The 19,722-nt window shown below is 39.9% G+C and overlaps 1 protein-coding gene across 1 annotated transcript in view; it reads left to right on the forward strand.

Annotated features, from left to right (window-relative positions):
- Window positions 1–4,326: 4,326 nt before the first annotated feature.
- Window positions 4,327–19,722, forward strand: part of GUCA1C (guanylate cyclase activator 1C) — a 39,445-nt gene continuing 24,049 nt past the window's right edge. Inside the window, 1 exon segment of the mRNA XM_036445107.1 lies at window positions 4,327–4,528. Coding sequence (XP_036301000.1) covers window positions 4,327–4,528 — 202 coding nt within the window.

The following is a 19,722-nucleotide window of genomic DNA, read 5'->3' on the forward strand; positions in this document are numbered from 1 at the left end:
CAGCACAAGCCTCAGCCAGCCCTGGTTACCTGAGCCTCGGATGGCCCTAGGGGGCTGGGGGACTGAGGGGACTGGGGGATTCCAGAGGCAGGCGCATGAGCGGCTGGGCCCACCTGGGAACAGGCCCAGCCTTGCTGTGCACCTGCCACCTCGGCAGGGCTGAGGGACTGGGCGTCACCATCTTGTGGCTGTGAGCACCACCATTGTTGAGGGCATGGCAGTCAATTAGCATATCCCCCCCCCTTTTTTTTAAAATATATTTTATTGATTTTTTACAGAGTGGAAGAGAGAGGGATAGAGAGTTAGAAACATTGATGAGAGAGAATCATCAATCAGCTGCCTCTTGCACACCCCCTACTGGCGATGTGCCCGCAACCAAGGTACATGCCCTTGACCAGAATCGAACCTGGGACCTTTCAGTCCCAATGCTCTGTCCACTGAGCCAAACCAGTTTTGGCAGCATATTACCTTCTTATTGGTAGTGGGTGCCACCATCTTTGCAATGGTGTGATGGTCAGTTAGCATATTCCCTCTTTATTAGATAGGATAAATATGGAACAGGCAAAAGATGTTGATGCTTTTCCACTTAATATACCTTCAAGATTATTCCATATTAAGATCCATACATGTAGAGCACTCTCATCTTTATCTGCTCCTTTTTACTCCATTCCAAGGACATACCAAAATTTACTTAACTATTCTCTTATTCAATAGATATTTACATTTTATCTATTATTTTGGATTTACATGCACACAACAGTGAATAGTGTGTATGTGTGTGTGTATCTCTCTCTCTCTCTCTCTCTCTCTCTCTCTCTCTCTCTATATATATATATATATATATATATATATATATATAGAGAGAGAGAGAGAGAGAGAGAGATTGATTTCAGAGAGGAAGGGAGAGGGAGAGTGAGACACCAATAAAGAGAGAGAATCATGAGTGGGCTTCCTCCTACATATCCCACACTAAGGATTGAGCCCACAACCTGGGCATGTGCCTCGACCAGAAATGATCCTGTGACCCTTCAGTCTTCAGGCCAATGCTCTATCCACTGAACCAAAGTGGTTAGGGCTGAATATTCTTTTAAATATGTTCATTTCATATAGGATCAAGTATATCAGTTAAATAAATCTTAAAGATGAATTGCAAGGTCAAAGGGTATGTGCATTTTATTAATAGATATTGCCTAATAGCACTTCATACCAATGTATTAATATACATCCCCACATCAATGTGTGAATGTCTTTTTAAAATACATTTTTATTATTGATTTCAGAGGGGAAAGGAGAGGGAGGGAGGGAGGGAGGGAGGGAGGGAGGGAGGGAGAGAGAGAGAGAGAGAGAGAGAAAGAGAGAGAGAGAGAGAGAGAGAAACATCCATGATGTGAGAGAATCATGAATCAGCTGCCTCCTGTATGCCTCCTACTGGGGATTGAGTCTGCAGCCTAAGTATGTATGTGCCCTTGACCAGAATCAAACCCAGGACCCTTCAGTCCGAAGGCTGACGCTCTATCCACTGAGCCAAACCAGCTGTGGCAGTGCCGGTTTCTTCACACGTTTACCTACCTAGTGAATTATCAATCTTCCTAATCTTACCGATCAAATGGATAAAATATGGTATATCTTTGTAGTTTAATGTATATTTCTTATGAGTAAGGTTGAGAATCTTTTAATGTTTAAAGTTCTTTTGAATTTTTAAATTTAACCTTTGTTCATTTTCTATTGGGTGATATTTTCTTACTGATGTATCTTTTTATATTATATTTTTATATTATATGTATTACCAATATTTTCTAATAATTTTTCATTTAAAATTTTTTATAGTGGTTTTAGCCATATAGGATTTTATTTTTATTTGTTTGATTTTCTTTTGTTCATGGCTTCTGGGTTTTACAGCCATAATTAGAGAGGACTTTCCAATGGAAAAAGTATAAAGAAAATTTACTTTGTTTTCTTATGATTATTTAAATAATTATATTGTTAAATCTTTGATTCATCTAGAATTTATTTTGGTGTAAGGAGTAAGTTAAAAATCCAATTTTGTGTGTCCAGATTGTCACAGTATTGTCCAGAATTATTAATTAAATAATTAATCTTCTCTCTCATTGTCTGCAAGCCACCTTTATTGCATGTTAAATTCCTATTTATATTTGGGCCAAGTTCTTAAAAATAATTTCTATCATTTTTCATTGATCATCCCTCTTATGTCAGGCCCGTGTTTTCTGGGTAGGACTAGGCAGTAATTTTATATTTCAGGATTTTCCTGTGTGTCCTTGCATGTTTCTCATTCAACTTAGATTTAGCGTTTTAGTCACCACCCACCCTCAAATTTTCTGTATTTTGTTAGGTTTGTGGTGATATTATGGATTAAGATAGAATTGCCTTTTTAAAATATCATATCTTTCTAACCAAGACCAACCAAAATATGTCTTCCTATATGTTCAAGTCTTCATTTGTGCCATGTATTAGCATTTAAAATATTTCTTCAAATACGCTTAAACATTCTAGTTAATATTCATTGTAATTAATTAGATTTTTGCTTTGATCTATTATAAATTAAGGCTTTTCCCTTTATTTTTCTCCCATTGTCTCATAACTGGTTAACGTTGTATATAGTAAGACTCCTGACGTTTACTTAGCTATCAATATTTCATCCAATATAAGAATTCTCATATAACTTGTAATAGTTTATTTCCTTTATCAACAAGTAATAATTATGTAGATTTTTTTAAAGTATGATTTCTGAATCTCATGTCCTTGTATTCTTGACCTACCCAGACTTTTTCTTCCTTGAGGGATTTTCTTGGTCCCTTAAAAACTTGCATTACCTTTCTTTGCCATTATCAGTATCCATTCTTCCTTTAATTTAAAAATTAGTGATTAATAAATGCTAATGGTGATAAGAAGTCAGTGCCTCTGAACGCCTTCTGGCAGACATTTAGAAAGAGTCTGTAGAGGGACTTTCCAGAGAATAGATTTTGAAGGGTTCTAATAGGATATATTCTTCATGTTTCATAAATGAATAATGCCCAGGGCTGAGTCCTTATTATCTCATCTACTCTAATCATTTTAAATAATACTACCAAATGAATGAGTTCCAAATTTCCATGATCTTATTGAGCACTTGTTACATAACTCTATGAAATTAAAATTTTCTATTGAAAATCTATAATGATATTTTGAAACAAAATTAATCATATTCACCTTAACCATTACCACTTTCACTTAAGGCCCCAATGGCTCCTATTCTTGAGGAATCCTGGGTTTTAAACAGGTAATCTGGATTAAGGAGTAGGGACTAAGGCAGAGACCAATTTATGAACTGAGTCAATAATAGTACTGACTATTGGGGGTGAGTGGAATGGAGTAAGGTTATGAGAGGAGCTTGGAACCAGAGGACCCCCTGTGCGGAAATAAGGTGATTCTCTTACTTCTCATTATGGCTGGTGCTAGATGGCTTGAGGACCACATGGCAATTCATTTCTGTTACTGGAGCATAGATGCAGTTCATAGGCCAATTCACTCAGCGTGGGATAAAACTAGCAGGCAGAGAGCATGGGTAGATGCAGACTGGGGAAAAGAAAGAACAGCTAAAAAAAGAAAAAAAAAGGCAAAAACAGTGTCAGGAAATACAGTAAATATGTTCTTTTCTATGCAAACCACACTTTTCTGTTTACTACATCTACAACTTTATTTTTACTACTAATATAGTTACCTCTTACCCATTTCCCTCTCCTATACATAGACATTCTTTTCATTTAACAAAACTCATAATGTATAGTTTCCCTCATGGTTTTAAAAATATTTTTCATCTAAATTTATCTTCACAATAATTGGATGTGAAAAGGCAAATAGTCTTATTACTCTCTTACAGATAGAGAAACTGAGGCTAGAGAACATAAGTAATGTTTTGATGTAGTTATTACATGGCAAACAAAACTTTAAACCCAGACTTCCTGATGGCAACTCAAAGTTCTTTCATTAGCTCCACTGTGTCACTGTAACATAGGCAGAATTTATGGCTAACAATATGGCAAGAGTTATCCTCTCTAACTTACTGCCTCTGCCTTACACAGAGAGCTGTATCTCTGAATAGCTAGTTAGCACAATCCCATCAATTAGTGGCAAAAGATCTAGTCTTAAAACTGTACAGATTAGTTCATCTCGATGGCTTTCTATTCTTATTTAGCCTTAGCCGTAAGAGGTTTAGAGTAGCTTTCCAAGGGCATATGTTAGCCTCAAGTTTTAATGAAGCATGAGGGACTAAATACAGACAGACCGTACCTGGAGACAACCTGAGGAAAAGCTGCAAACTGAGTCACGATGGGAAATAGTGCCTCGATAGCTGAAGGCCTGGCAGCAATTCCTGCCAAGGAGACCTATGTGTGGTACAGAAATTTTATGATGAAATATTCCTCTGGCCTGCAAACTCTACATGAATTTAAGACACTCTTGGGTCTGCAAAGTCTAAACCAAAAGGCCAATCAACATGTTGATCGAATCTATAATACCTTTGACATGAACAAGGCAAGAACTTTTACTTTGTGTTTGGCTATGGTTCTGCATTTTTCCTTTTTTAAAAATATGAAGTAGCCTGTGCTTCCCTCTGAATTGGGAGGTCTTCAGAGATCCCACAGCTTGTGGGTAAGTGAGTTATTAAATGTGTTTAGCACTGACGGCGTGAAAATAATTGGGAACTAGCCACTCCACCCTTGGAAATGTTCTGCATGTAGGGAGTTATTTTAAAACCAAAATTAAATCTCAGCATGGAATGCTAATGCTATCATTTAAACAAATCTAATAAGTGCAGATTGATTTACAAAGACTATTTTCAAAGTGTTTAATGCAATGGTGACATTTTATGGAAAAGCAAATTATAGAAATCTGCTTCCTAAGGTGTGATTGCATCTAGATTGGCAGATAAAAATCAATACAAATTAACCAGTGTGTTGGAATGCTTCATAATACTTTTCTTTCCCTCATATCTGACTAATTTAGTTTTTTTTTTTGGGGGGGAAACAGAACAATTTATAGTTTTAAATTCAGATAAATTTTAGTTTCTAAAGATAGTCACCCAGCTATTGTCCTAAATTTACTCATTCCTGAGGAGTCCCAGCACATTTCATTTCATTCATTTTCTTTTCTCATCTTGGAAAAATATCAAGATGAGAAAAGAAAATATGGAATAGTAAAAATAAGATAAAAAATTTTCTGATATACCAGGCTAAAGGTGTTCCTGCCTGCTTTTCCTTGTGCATTTCAGTTATTTTACTTGCAGATCAGTAAATTTCAAAATGTTTTGATGCCATCTAGAATAAAAGGGAAGAAGGAATACTACTCACAGAAAAACAGATGACATTGGAAGGTCGGACATGACAATAGAAGAGAAAGGATGGCTGATGAACTTACTACAATTAAAATGATTGCCTAACGGGATGGAATCCAGCACAGCCCTTTTCCAAAGCCAAAAAGCAGATGACCAAAGGGGTTAATGACAAAGAACTGGAGCTAATAACCAAGAACTGCGTGAAATTAATGCCCATTTTAATCCTTATAGTAAAGTCAGGAACAAATTTCTTTAAGGACATTGTTGTATTTTTTTTCTTGTTATCAAACACGAATGAAGCGCTGCCTGAGTAGCATGACTATGCTTTCCTCATAAACTGCACTTAGCATATTTTGCGTGCAAAAGGGGCTCAGCCCCTACGGAGCTCACAGGTCAGTGGGAAAATGACAAAAGATTCTGCTTGTGTTCTTAACTCTGAAATATGTTCTGGACATGCTGTAGAGTGAATGTGCCACCCCAAATTCATATGTTCAAATCTAAACCCCAATGTGATGTACTTAGAGGTGGGGTCTTTGGGCGGTGATCAGGTCATGAGGGCAGAGCCTTCCTGAATGGGATTGGTGCCCTTATAGAGTGACCCCCTGAGAGTTTTTTCACCCCTTCCCCCACGTGAAGACACAATGGGATGACAGTTATCAATGAATCAGGAAGCTGATCCTTACTAGAGAGGGAATCTGTGCCTTGGTCTTGGATTTCCCAGCCTGAAGAACTGCATTAAATGACCCAGTCCATGGTATTTTGTTATAGCAGTGGAACTAAGGCAGATACCATGTGCACACTGCGTGTTGTTTCTCTTGGTCTCTACCTCCGTGGCCATCTCAGGGCATGCTTGCTTTCTCTCTCACACTGTCATTCTCGGTTTCACAGTGGAAGTCTGTTTTAGACAGCACTATTCTTGGCTCTGACAGTACTCCTGAGAGGTGAGAAGATGACTTCCCATCAAGTTCCATAGTTATTCTCCAAAGGTGTTGATGTCATATCTTGGGACAGCGAACCTGCTGATAACCCACTGTCTGTGAAAGCACTGTGCATGTTTGTGGTTCCTAAGTACAAGCAGGAACACATGACAGGCAGTGCTGAGTAGAAATGGTGCTGGCAAAAGGAAGCCCGCTGTCAGGGAAGCAGACCATGTCCATAAAGACAGCCTAGGGCATGTGCCACAGGAGTGAGAGTCCTCGCAGTGACCAAGCCCATCTCAGGAATGTAAACAATTCAGAAGCTCTGCTAGCATTCGTGATTTTTTTTTCTTTCTTTTTGCATCTGTAATTTATTGTAGAGATTTTATATTTGCTTAGGAAGCAAGAGCACCAGGCAGTGATGACAAATGTCATGAAAGGTGTGGGGATCTCAACATAAAGTCATGTCATAAAATGAGAAGGCTAATGATTGTTCATTATCAAGTGAGTAAAAAAAAATGATATGCAGTTATGCAAAGGAAAACAAAAGAGCCATGGAGGTAATTAGATCAATAAAAGTATCAGCTGTCTATAATCTGGAGGATTTACTCTTTCTTGGAGCTCCTCTGCTGCTTTCACTGTTCTGGGGAGAAATCACTCTAAAATGCACTTCATACTCTCCTCCTCTCCAAAGTGCTGGCAAAACATTTTCTTGATATCACTCATTATTATGAACATTAGTTGTTACATTCATAAAATACCATGAAGCACCGTGCCTATTGAAGTTGTTGGGGCTAAGTTTCCTAATGTTAAAATTCTTGAATATACCTGCTTTTGTTAAAGCTTTAACATCCAAATCCCCCCCCCCCCATTATATATAATTGATATATAATGGAGAGAGAGATAGAAACATCAATGATGAGAGAGAATCACTGATGAGCTGCCTCCTGCACACCCCATACTGGGGATTTAGCCCGCATTTTAGGCATGTGCCCTTGACCAGAATCTAATCTGGGACACTCTATCAAGCCAAACCAGCTAGGACTTTACTCTTCCCTTTTTAAACATGGGTTTGGCTTGTACTCACTAACAAACTTATTTGAATAGTGCATGAAGTAAGAGTAAATATATTCTAAAGTTTAGAGTATTAGGTTTATAACAAGTCCTTTGCCCAACCCCACACCCTTGCAGTCTTCTCTATGGCACTCAGTAACAATAATTAATGCTCTCTGAGTTTTTATTATAATGTGCCTGACACAGTTCCAGGCACAGGACATAGACAAACACATTCAATGTCACATGATTGTAAAACGTACCAATGTTGGCACCTCAGACCACAAGGAAAGGTAGCTAATTAATCATGGCCCCAGTGAGTTACTTTGAGACCAATCACTGTGCTTGTATTGAGTCCATGCCTGGGTTTAGATAACCACCAATGAACGAGTGCAGCAGAAATAATAAGGCCTATCTGTCCCTGAAAGACAGGGGATTCCATTGTCACCTGACTTTGACTCAAGGATGCCCTGGAGGTTTTATCCACAACCATAGGTTTAAGGAGTATTTAGGACATTTTTCTTGCTCTCTTCACCTGGGATAGGTTAACATTTTGGTCTGACATATACCCCAAGCTTTCTTAACTTTCTTCCTATTTCCTCCACATAGCATTTCTCCAAGTAAATGTCTTAAATTGGATTAAGAGGTCTAATATCCTATGAATAAGAATCACAGAAAAAGAGCCCAGAGAAAATGTAAGGTTATAACAAAACAAACTAGAAAAATTTCCTAGACCTATCAGATACAAGGGCTCAGCACAATCAATAGAAAAAAAAAAGATCAACTACAGCATATGCTGAAAAGTTTTGTAACAACAAGGTAAAAAGAAGATCCTAAGATATTCCAAAAGGGAAATAAATGGAAATCAAAATACGTAGCCTTACATGGTCAGTGTGACTCAGTTGGTTGGAGCTTTATCTCCTATACCAGAAGGTGGCAGATTCCATTCCCAGTCAGGGCACATACCTAGGTTGCAGATTTCTTTCTCTCCCTCTTCTCTCTTCTCTATCAAAAAAGTAAAATAACTTGAACTTCTTAAGACCTATATAAGAGACTAGAAGTAGTAAATGGATAAATGCTTCCAAAATTTTGAGGGGGAAAGTATCAAGCCAAACCAAATGTGAGAGAAAATAAAGACATTCAATGACTGAAAATTTTACTTCACAATCCACCCCCCTTCCCTCCCTTAAGAAGCTACTGGAGCACATGCTTCTGTAAAATGAGGGAATCTATTGACAAAGAGGGCCAGAGTGAATCCAAGATAGGAAAATAGATATGTTCCATCCAGGATCATGGAGAAGGAAAGTCCAGATAAAATATTTTGCAGAAAGCCCAATGTGCTGCTAATCTAAATGAAAAAGAAGGAAGGGGACTCGGGAAGGAAGACCTGAAGAGATGACATTAATGCATTATCTACTATGTTTGAGAATTTCAAGACAATATTATTAATTGCTATTTAGCCAATTTAATAGTGCATTTGGGAAAGAAAAAAACAACAACAACATACACACACACACAAAAACGCACACACACAAGGCTAACTGCAAAAAAAAAACCAAAAAACAAAAAACCCTCAAAATGTAAACTGAAGAGACTTAAAATTTATTACAAAAATTTTACACATACACAAAAGTAGAATAATCATCATCTATCTTCAACACATCAAAATTTTGTCATTTTGCTTCAAAGTCTTATTTTTTCCCCTGAAATTTCTTTTATAGAGTTAGTTAGGAAAGGCTTTCTGGAGAGGTTGAGGTATTTGGAAATCTTGAACAATGTGAAGAACTTGAATTATTATTTCTGTATCAGTCACTGTCTTAAGGATATTATGTTTATTGTATCAGTTCTCACAACAATAATCTGAGTGGGGATTTTCGAAGAGGATCCAAGATGGCTGCACAGGTAAACACCTAACCGCAGCTGCACACAACAATTTCAATAAAATACAACTAAAATATAAAATGGATATTACCCAGAACTACAGGAAAGTCAACTGACTGGGAAATTCTACAACGAGAAGCAAGGAGAAAATCAGAAGGAAGAGCGGAGGAGCTGTAAAAGCCTAAGGTATGGAGACACGCAGCGCACGGAGAGGACAGAGCCGGAGAGAAGGGGAGGCTGAGTGCCTGGCTGGCGTTCCCTAGCGGGAAGGAGATAAAAGCTCCAGACTGTGCTGAACCCCAGACCTGACAGCACTGAACCCCAGTTCTAGGCCAGACCCAGGGGACCCAGGCATATACAGAGGAAGCCTGGGCTGTGAGGCGGAATCCCAGAGGAGCGGCAAAAGGCAGAGCCCCCGAGGTGCACACATTGCACGCAGAGGACCGTCTGTTGACTCTGCTGCTAGATTGCCCTAGCGGGAAGGAGACAAAAGCTCTGGACTGTGCTGAGCCCCAGTTCTGACTGCTCTGAACCCCAGTTCTAGGCCAGACCTTGGAGACCCAGGCTCATACAGAGGGAGCTGGGCTGTAAGGTGGAACCCTGGGGGAACGGCGAAAGGCAGAGCCCCTGGAGGCGCGCACATTGAGCACAGAGAAGGGATGGTTGAATGTGCCGCTGGATTGCCCTGGTGGGAAGGAGACAAAAGCTCCAGACTGCTCTGAACCCCACTTCCAATCCCACTTCCAACTGAACTGAACCCCAGTTCCAGGCTCATTGGGGGAGAGACTAGACTGTTTGGTAGCAGGCAAAACTCGAGGGCACCTCACTCTCAGAGGTGCTTGCAGTGAGTACTAAAGGATCCTGAGAAACACTGAGACTCAGGAGCCGTATAGGGCGTGACTGACGGAAGCCAAGGCTGTAGTCTCCACCCTGAAACTCCGCCCCATCCAGGCAGAACACAGAGACTTTTAAGGCTACCAACTCAGGGAAGCTGCGAAAATGCCAAGACAAGTAAACAGATCACAAACGAAAGAAATGGAGGACAAAAAGCAACTGGATATAGAATTCAAAACCACACTTATAAGGTTGTTCAAGAATCTCCTAGAAAAGGCCAATAAAATAAACAAGACCTATGAGGATATGAAAAGGGATCAACAAGAAATAATAAAGAATCAACAAGAAATAATAAGGGATCAACAAGAATAAAGAATACATTGTCTGAAATAAAAAATATTATACAGAGTCCTAAAAACAGAATGGAAGATCGCAAGAATCAAGTCAAAGATTTGGAGCATAAAGAACCAGAAGACACTCCTCTGCAGAAGCAAGGAGACAAGAGAATCCAGAAAGTTGAAGATAATGTAAGAAAACTCTGGGATAACTTCAAGCGAACCAACATCAGAATTATGGGAGTCCCAGAAGATAAGAGAGAGCAAGATATCAAAAACATACTGAAAGAAATAGTGACAGAAAACTTCCCCCACCTGGTGAAAGAATTAGACTTACAAGTCCAGGAAGTGCACAGAACTCCAAACAAAAGAAATTTAAAGAAGACCACACCAAGACAAATCATAATTAAAATTCCAAGAGCAAAAGACAAAGAGAGAATATTAAAAGCAGCAAGAGAAAAGCAGGTAGTTACCTATAAAGGAGCATCCATACGATTGTCAGCTGATTTCTCAACAGAAACCATGCAGGCCAGATGGGAATGGCAAGAAATATTCAATTTCTTGAATATTTGAATAGTAAGAACCTACAGCCAAAAAATAATCTACCCAGCAAAGCTATCACTCAGAATCAAAGACCAGATAAAGAGCTTCACCAATTAAAAAAAAAAAAAAAAAAATCTAAAGGAGTTCACCACCACCAAACCAGAATTATATGAATTGCTGAAGGGGGTTCTTTTGGAAGAGAAAGTAAATGAAGATAAAAACTATGAGCAACAAATACGTAACTATCAACAAGTGAATCTAAAAACCAAAAAAATTTTTTAAAAAAACAACCTGATGAACAATATTAACTGTTGAATATAATAGAATCAGAGATATGGGAGGGGAGTGAATTTCTCGGAGAAAAGGGGAGATGGGGGTGTTGGAAGAGACTGCACATAAACTGTGCACCTATGGATGAGGACAATGATGGGTGGGGAAAGGGCAGAGGGTGGGATGGGAACCTAGTGGAGGGGAGCAACGGAGGGGGGGGGGAAGAGGAACATCTGTAATAATACGAACAATAAAGATTTATAAAAAAAAACACAATATGAGTTGGTATATTTTTTTATTTTTTAAATATATTTTATTGAGTTTTTACTGGAAGAGAGAGGGATAGAAAGCTAGAAACATCGATGAGAGAGAAAGATTGATCAGCTGCCTCTTGCACACCCTCTACTGGGGATGTGCCAGAATGGGTATCATTTTTATAGTTCTCATTTTACAGATGAAGAAACAGGTACATACAGGTTATCTAACTTGTCTAAAACTAAGCAGCAGAATGCAAAATAAATAAATAAATAAATAAATAAATAAATAAATAAATAAATCAACCAATAAATAAATAAATAAATCAATAAATAAAACCAAACAGCAGGATTAGAATGCTGGCAGTCTGATCCGAAGGTCTGAACTCTAACTTCTGGTTGGCAAACTGTGGATCGTGAGCCACATGCAACTCTTTGGCCCCTTGAATGTGACTTTTTCACAAAATACCATGGCCTGGGTGAGTCTATTTTGAAGAAGTGGCATTAGAAGAAGTTTAAGCTTAAAAAATGTGTCTCTCAAAAGAAATTTCAATCGTTGTACTGTTGATATTTGGCTCTGTTGACTAATGAGTTTACTGACCACTGCTCCAACTTGTGCTATTTCACCTTTAATTAACAAATGAGTTGAGAATTTCAATGAAGAGAAAAGCTCAAATTAAAATATGAGATAGAAGAAACAAGGGTATGCGGAACTTAACCAAGGCCAAGAGAGCACTGGCCAGGCACTTCATCTGTATCTTTTGTTCCTACAGGTAACTAGCCTTTTGTTGAGGCTGCATGAGACACTCAGAGCACGAGATGCCAATAGTGGGTGACTGGCCTGGAGAATCTAGAGCAGAAAGTCAGTCCTCAGTCCCTCTGGCTCCTGGTTTGTGTTCTTGATCCTGTGTTAGGTAAGAAGGTAAATGTATGGCCCTCAGGGACACACCGAGGCATCTGGATTTTACCCAAACAGTGCCAGTGCCACCCCTTAGATAGGATCAGAGGTGCTCTAGGAATACTCATTTGCCAGATGTGTGCATGCAGGAGGGCAGGAATGAGGCCTTTTCTAATGAGCAGAAGTAAGGTAAGAAAAGCCTGGTTGGGCAGGAGAAGAGATGCAGCTGGGGTTGGAAGGGAAATGGGCCCAGAACACTTGTTTGAGATTTGCCTCTTAAGACTCTGAGATAAACAAGGAAGGTAAAAATGGTTTTTCTGAATCTGTGGGTTTGGAAACCAAATCAGAAATAGAATGATGGTTTAAGGTGGAAAAACAGTTAGCAGAACTAGAATATATCTAAACACCAGGATAAAACAAAACAGCCAAAGCAAATTTTCAGATTACTTAAATTAGCAGCCTCAGACAACTCCTGGGAAGCAGGAGTGAGGGAATGGTGAATGAAAGAAAAGCGAGGATAAGTGCTAACCTGTGGGATTTAATACATGTTACTTTTTCTATAAATATCGTCACAAATCAAACCCTAGCTTTCATGGATCAGAAGTCCTTGCTATTTTTAGATAAGACCTATGGTGTATCTCTTTGTCATCCTGTGGAGGGTGGCCCAGCCCCTCAGCTCTGACCCTATTGCTGTGTGTAATCTTGGACTAGCTCATAAACTCTTTGTGAAAGTTATGACCTCTAAAATCTGGCAAGACCTATTCTCCCTGCATTTCACTGAGCTCCTGTGAAATAACAAAGGAGGAAACTTGGCAAAAATGGGAAACAGCCCACAAAGGGATGATATGTTTATCTGTAAAATGCAGATAACTCTGACCTCAACCCCCGCAGTTTTCATAACAGTGAAGATTAACACTACTTTTTTTTCAATTTTAAATTCTATTTCCAAAAGAAAGAGTGCCTGCAAGGGCAAGAGTTGCTTTCCCGCCATTTCTCATTTCTAATTGATCCGAGTGCCGTAGGCATTCCTTTGTGCTATTTGAGGCAATATTGGCCCCTTACAATGATTGCCCATCTGAGAATGAAATTAATTAAACGGGAATCACTTTTAGAGTTTTAACTGTCTTCTTAATCTAACTAGGACAACTCCTGCATGGGAGTTCCAGATCTATTTGAAATTCGGAAGTGACCTTTGGTTATCTGCTTCCTTCACTTCTCTTTGTGGAAGAGCCCTTAAAACTGGAGCAAGTGAAAGATTTATGTGATTTGAAAAGAAACCCATTTAGTTTGCCTTGTGCTGGTTATGGACTGGGATTTTTTTCTTAACTAATGTGAAGTTTTTATGTTATATATGTAAGTAACCCTCTGCAGTATTTGTCACGAATACTTTTTTTCCCCAGTTTGTTCTTTTTTTTTTTTTTTTTTTTTGCTTTTGTTTTTCATTACAAAGGAATTCATGACATTGAATTTTGTGTGCTTTCTTTTTTAAGTTCTTTTGTTGTATTCAGATGAACAAGCTTGTTATTCTTTGAGAGCTCTAACACTGATTGTTTTTCATCCTTTGATATTTCTTAAGGTTTAATTAAAAGAAGTTTCTTGGGGGGGAAAATGGGAGCAGGCCACCTGGCTTTTAACTTGAGTCATAATTGCTGCCATTCATTAATCCCCTGCTGCCCTGCAGTCTGTAAGGCAGTGTCCGACTATCTGACCTACAAGGTGACCACAATTACCCCTGCTATTCTTGAGGCACATTTACTGGAAACAAATGACCATCTCTTAGACTACAGTCTCTTAAGGGTAAAGACTAAGGCTATTAACTTCACAACCACCAACATAAGATGCTCTCAGGAGACATTTGCTGGTGATAATAAAGCACCTCATATTTGTTTAGCACATTATAATTTACAGAACATTTTCACATATACCATCCATATTAACATTTGGCTGAGCCTTTCACAGTATTTTACCCATTAAAGATATCCATTGTGCTTGCTGACATACATTTAAACTTTGGCTGTTGTAACTCATATATTTTAACAAAATCTGTTGGAATTGTGCTTCTTAATTTTGGCTACATAGTAGAAGCATATGGAGTTATTATGAAAAACTAGAGGCCTGGTGCATGAAATTCATGCATGGGTAGGGTCTCTAGGCCTGGCTGGCAATTAGGGCCAATCTGTGGGGTGACTTGTGGGGCAATTGCGGGGGTTGGGGGGTGACTGGCACCTGTCTTGGCTAGCCTGAGGCCTGTGGGCTGTGGGCAATTCCTGTGTTGAACGTCTGCCCCCTGGTGGTCAGTATGTGTAATAGCACAAAGTCATTCTGCTGTTGGGTCAATTTGCATATTAGGCTTTTATTATATAGGACTAGAGGCCCGATGCATGGGAGGGGGTGTCCCTCAGCCCAGCCTGCACCCTCTCCAATCAGGGACCCACAATCCAGGACTGCTGACTCCCAACTGTTCACCTGCCTGCCTTCCTGATTGCCCCTAACGTTTCTACCTGCCAGCCTGATCACCCCCTAACCACTCCCCTGCCAGCCTGATTGATGCTTAACTGCTCCGCTGCCAGCCTTTTTGCCCCTAACTAACCTCCTCTACAGGCCTGGTCCCTCCCAACTGCCCTTCCCTACAGGCCCGGTCGCCTCCAACTTCCCTCCTCTGCTGGCCTGGTCACCCCTAACTGCCCTCCGCTGCAGGCTTGATCACCCCCTACTGCCCTCCCTTGCAGGCCTGATCTCTCCAAACTGCCCTCCCCTGCTGGCCTGATCAGCCCCAACTGCCCTCCTTGCAGACCTGATCCCTCCCAACTGCCCTCTCCTGCTGGCCATCTCGTGATGGCCATCTTATGTCCACATGGGGGCAGTCATCTTTGGCCACATAGGGGCAGCCATCTTGTGTGTTGGAGTGATGGTCAATCTGCATATTACTCTTTTATTAGATAGGATAGAGGCTTGGTGAACAGGTGGGGGCCAGCTGGTTTGCCCTGAAGGGTGTCCCAGATCAGGGTGGGGGTTCCCTTAGGATGCGGGGCAGCCTGGGCAAGGGACCTGTGATGGTTTGCAGGCCAGCCACACCCCCTGGCCAGCCAAGTGGAGGCCCTGGTATCTGGAATTTATTTATCTTCTATAATTGAAACTTTGTAGCTTTAAGCAGAGGTCAAGGCAGGCCAGGGCTGCAGAAACCTGGCTTCCTTCATTGCTGGGGGCAACTCAAGCTTCCTGCTCTTTCCAGCTGTGTGGCTGTCACCATTTTTGTTGGGAGTTATTTATTTTCTATAATTGAAACCCTGTAGCCTTAAGCAGAGTTAAGGCAGGCCAGGGCAGGCTGAAAGCTAGGCTTCCTCCATTGCCAGAGAAATCCAAGCCTCCCTCCTGTTCTCTCTGTGGGCAAAGTCATCTTGCTTGGGTTATTTTGCATACTTGCTTCTGATTGGCTGGTCGGCATGGCTTGTGGGTGTCACAGAGATACAGTCAATTTGCCTATTACTCTTTTATTATATAGGATACCAGTGGCTGGGTCTCCACCCCAGTTCAATTGAATCAAAGCAAGGTTTCATTTTGTTTTACTTGTTTCAAGTTGCAATGTGGTTTAGATGTGCAGCCAGACATGAGCACTGCTGCTAAACTAGAAAGACCACAAAGTGGCAAAAAACTGGATTCTAGGGCCATTCTTTCCACCAAAGGGCTGTGTAACATGGATACATACAAAAAAAGGATTCTAGATCCAAAATTACTAATCCAGAAGCAGTTCCTCAACTTTTTTTATTTGTAGTCTTGGTAAATGAACATATCTACACGTAACATTATGTGATATGTTACGTGTAGATATGTTCCACCATCTCTTCTGCCATTTCTACATTTTTGACTCACCTTTTCTATTCATTAAAGAACAAAGACCCAGGCTCTTTCCTAGGAAATGCTACACCATTATGAGACAGGCTGACTGAATCAGGGTGAGGCTGAATTTTATTGTATCTGTTGCAATGTCAGTTTAGGGAGACAAGTACTTATAAGAGGAAACCCACCTTGGTTACCTGAGGAAATGCCTTGCAAAAGGCTGCCATTGCTGTAATTAGCTCAATCAGAAATAATCAAGCTCAGACAATTGTCTTGCATCTCTGATTGCAGGAGAGGGGCTTCTAATTTGCAGTGGGTCAGACACCTGCTGAGCCGGCTGCATCCTTGGGACAGATGGTCAGGGCTTGCTGATAAACCTAGGAAACCTATTAATAATCAGCACTTGGTGAGTAAATATTATGAGAAGCCTTGTGTCCTAGGATCCTTGATTTTGTATAGTCATGGTTAAGTCAAGAACAACCGTGTCTGATCTTCATAACGATCACATAAGAGAACTAATTTACCAAGCCAGTGTATGTTTCTAATTTTACAGAGGGGAGTCACTCCTCAGAATGTTCCAGCAATTCCACGGCTGAGAGGGAGTCTGTGTTTTCTATTAACATAATTGCCTGCAGGTGAAAATGGGCAAGATCATACATAACATTTCTCTTACAAATTTTTAAAAATGTTCAAAAGTATTTTAAAAGTATTCACAGGTATTTGTCATGATAGAGGTGGCTCTTATATCACCTGCTTTCCTTGCAGTTCCTAAAATGCAAATTAAATAACCCTAATAAGTGTTGCTCAATCCTGTAATGTGCTTACACCAGCTCTCTGAGTTTTCTTCTTTCTGACCAATTGAATAACCATTTTTAAACATTTCACTTCTTTTTTTTTTTAAATATATTTTATTGATTTTACACAGAGAGGAATTGAGAGGGACAGAGAGCTAGAAACGTCGATGAGAGAGAAACATTGACCAGCCGCCTCCTGCACACTCCACACTGGGGACGTGCCCGCAACTAAGGTACACGCCCCTTACCGGAATCGAACCTGAGACCCTTCAGTCCACAGCCCAACGCTCTGTCCACTGAGCCAAACCGGTCCTGACAACATTTCACTTCTTATGTTGCTACTGACCCACCGCAGCTCGTAAAACGTCAATGAAAAGTGTCACATGTGGAAAAAGAAAACATCTGCATGTCTCTAGGTTAAGGGCTGTGACAATTCATTCCTTTCTCATAGAGAGTGATGCTGTGAAAAGCAGCAGAAAGTTAATGTTGTGGGAGGAAATGGGGTTAATCTGGGTCTCTTGTTTGGTGGATTTCTGTTAGATTTGAATTATTTGTTTTCCTGAATAAGAGGCTCCACTAGGACAAATGACGTTTATCTCTAGTTATTATTATGACAGTTATCTCTATTCTGTGGTCTTAGTGTTACTAGACCCAGGATGATGTGCTTCTTGGCCAGTACTGTGTACTGTCTTGCTAGAGCTAAATGAGCTTATGTGTGTAAAGTACAATACCTGGCACAATACGTATAGCAAGTATTATGTGAACACCAATAGTTATCATTGTCATCATGACTATTACTATAGTTGTTATTACCCATAGTCCAGTCCATTTCTCATCTGCAAAACAAAGGACTTCCCCCCCCCCAGAGTTTTAATTCTATGATTTGAATCAAGTAAATGAAGACGTTACCCTAATGTCTCTGCTTCTTGAGGTCACTCAAGAAGAGAGAGAGAGTGACAGCAGGACCATATTAGATATATTGGATGACATCTACAGTGAGATTTTACCCAGGGCCTTTACAGGGTGGGGATAATGGAAAGATTACTCAGGGCTGTAATGCAGGTGTGTGGCCTTGTAGAGGGGGAAATGCTGAGCCAAAGCAAGAACCCACTACACAGCAAGGAAAGGTTATAGATTCCTAGCCAAGAGCATGGATGAAGACTAAGAATAGGATCGATGAAAACAGGACCAGTTGGTATGCTTTAGGTTCTGGAGGGGCAGCTAGGTGAATTTCCTGGGGCAGGCTGTTGTCTATGGAGACAGGGACTAAGGATACAAATGGCAGAGGAAATATTCATCAAAGACTAGGCATCAGGAGAGGGCAAGAGGAGAATTTGTCCTGCTAGGCCAGATGGCTATGGGGCAGGATGAAGGAGGGCCTGAAAGTGGTAACTCCGAGAGCCCTCTGTGCTCAAAAGTCTCCCTGATGCCAAGCAGCTTAGAGCAGACAGGCCCGCTTTACTTGGGCAGGACCAGGTATGAAGGCAGCACAAGCTCCAAGAGACAGCATCTCAGACATTCAGAGTGCCCTTATTTTATGCAACTGTGAGACGAAAGATTTCACACATAGGAATCCAAAGCAATATGCTACATCGAGCATGCCCCATCTCTTCAAGCCTATGGACACCCCTTCCAGAAAGAGAATTCAGTTGTAATGAGTTTTGGGGCCACTATAGGGTGGTACAAAGGACAAAAGTCTTAGAGTAAAGTAAGGCTGACTGGGTTTAAATCCTGGACTCTCCCAAATCCTAGTCCCGTTACTTTAACTAGTTTAACTTTTCTGATAATCACTTTTCTCCTCTATAAAATAATAATAATAATAATAATAATAATAAGGCTATTTGTAAGATTGTTGTTAGAATTAAAGATAATGAATGGAAAGTAACTAGTACAGTGCTTGAAACATGGACTTTATTCTCTTTTAAAAATATAAATCGTAACTTAGTAATAAAAAATAATTATTTTCATATGCATATAAGCTTTATAATTCAACTTTCTATCTGCATTTCAAATTTACTATATCTTGAAAATAACTGTGATTTTTGGCAGGTCATGAACATTTTCTGGATGCCACATATTTTACCTATGGATTTTCTGTTGGATAGAAATGCTACAGAAACACACACACACACACACATTGTTATAGATGTAAAAACCATGCTTATAGTTTTCACAAATTTGAGAGACCAGAAGAAAGCTTAAATTTAAAGTCTCTCTCTCTCTCTTTCTCTCTCTCTCTCTCTCCATTTATATATATATATATATTTCCTTCTTTTTCTTGTATTAAATCCTTTCTATAAAATAACATATTAATAGAGTCAAACTCTCACAGTAGCCTGAGAAACTATCATGTTTCCATATCTTGACCCCTATTATGACTCTTCTGTAAACCACTCCATCCTCAGATGTATAAATCTATAAATGTGTTGGATTAAAATTATTTTTTTATACATCCTCCCAAATTCTTCATTCCTGAGGCTCATAGAATGGCTTTCTGTGTGCCTAATTTGCTAACCTTTTCACATTCTCTAAAGAGGATCCTACCATTGCCAAACTGATTTTCTAGGATTTTGTGATGCAGAATAATGAGAAAAATTGGTAGAGTAAGAGGGTGAAATGCTCTCATGCTAGGCTGGCAGTGAAGACATTGGGCTATGGAGATTGTTGAAGACTGAGCAGCAAGGAGCACATGAAAGAGCAGATGGGAGAGAAAGGGGTTTTGTGAAGAAATGCATAAATTTTGTGCAACTTGTGTTTGTTCCAGAAATGAAAGTAAA

This window comes from Pipistrellus kuhlii, unplaced genomic scaffold, assembly GCF_014108245.1.
Source record: "Pipistrellus kuhlii isolate mPipKuh1 unplaced genomic scaffold, mPipKuh1.p scaffold_m20_p_2, whole genome shotgun sequence".
Classification (NCBI taxonomy): Eukaryota; Metazoa; Chordata; class Mammalia; order Chiroptera; family Vespertilionidae; genus Pipistrellus; species Pipistrellus kuhlii.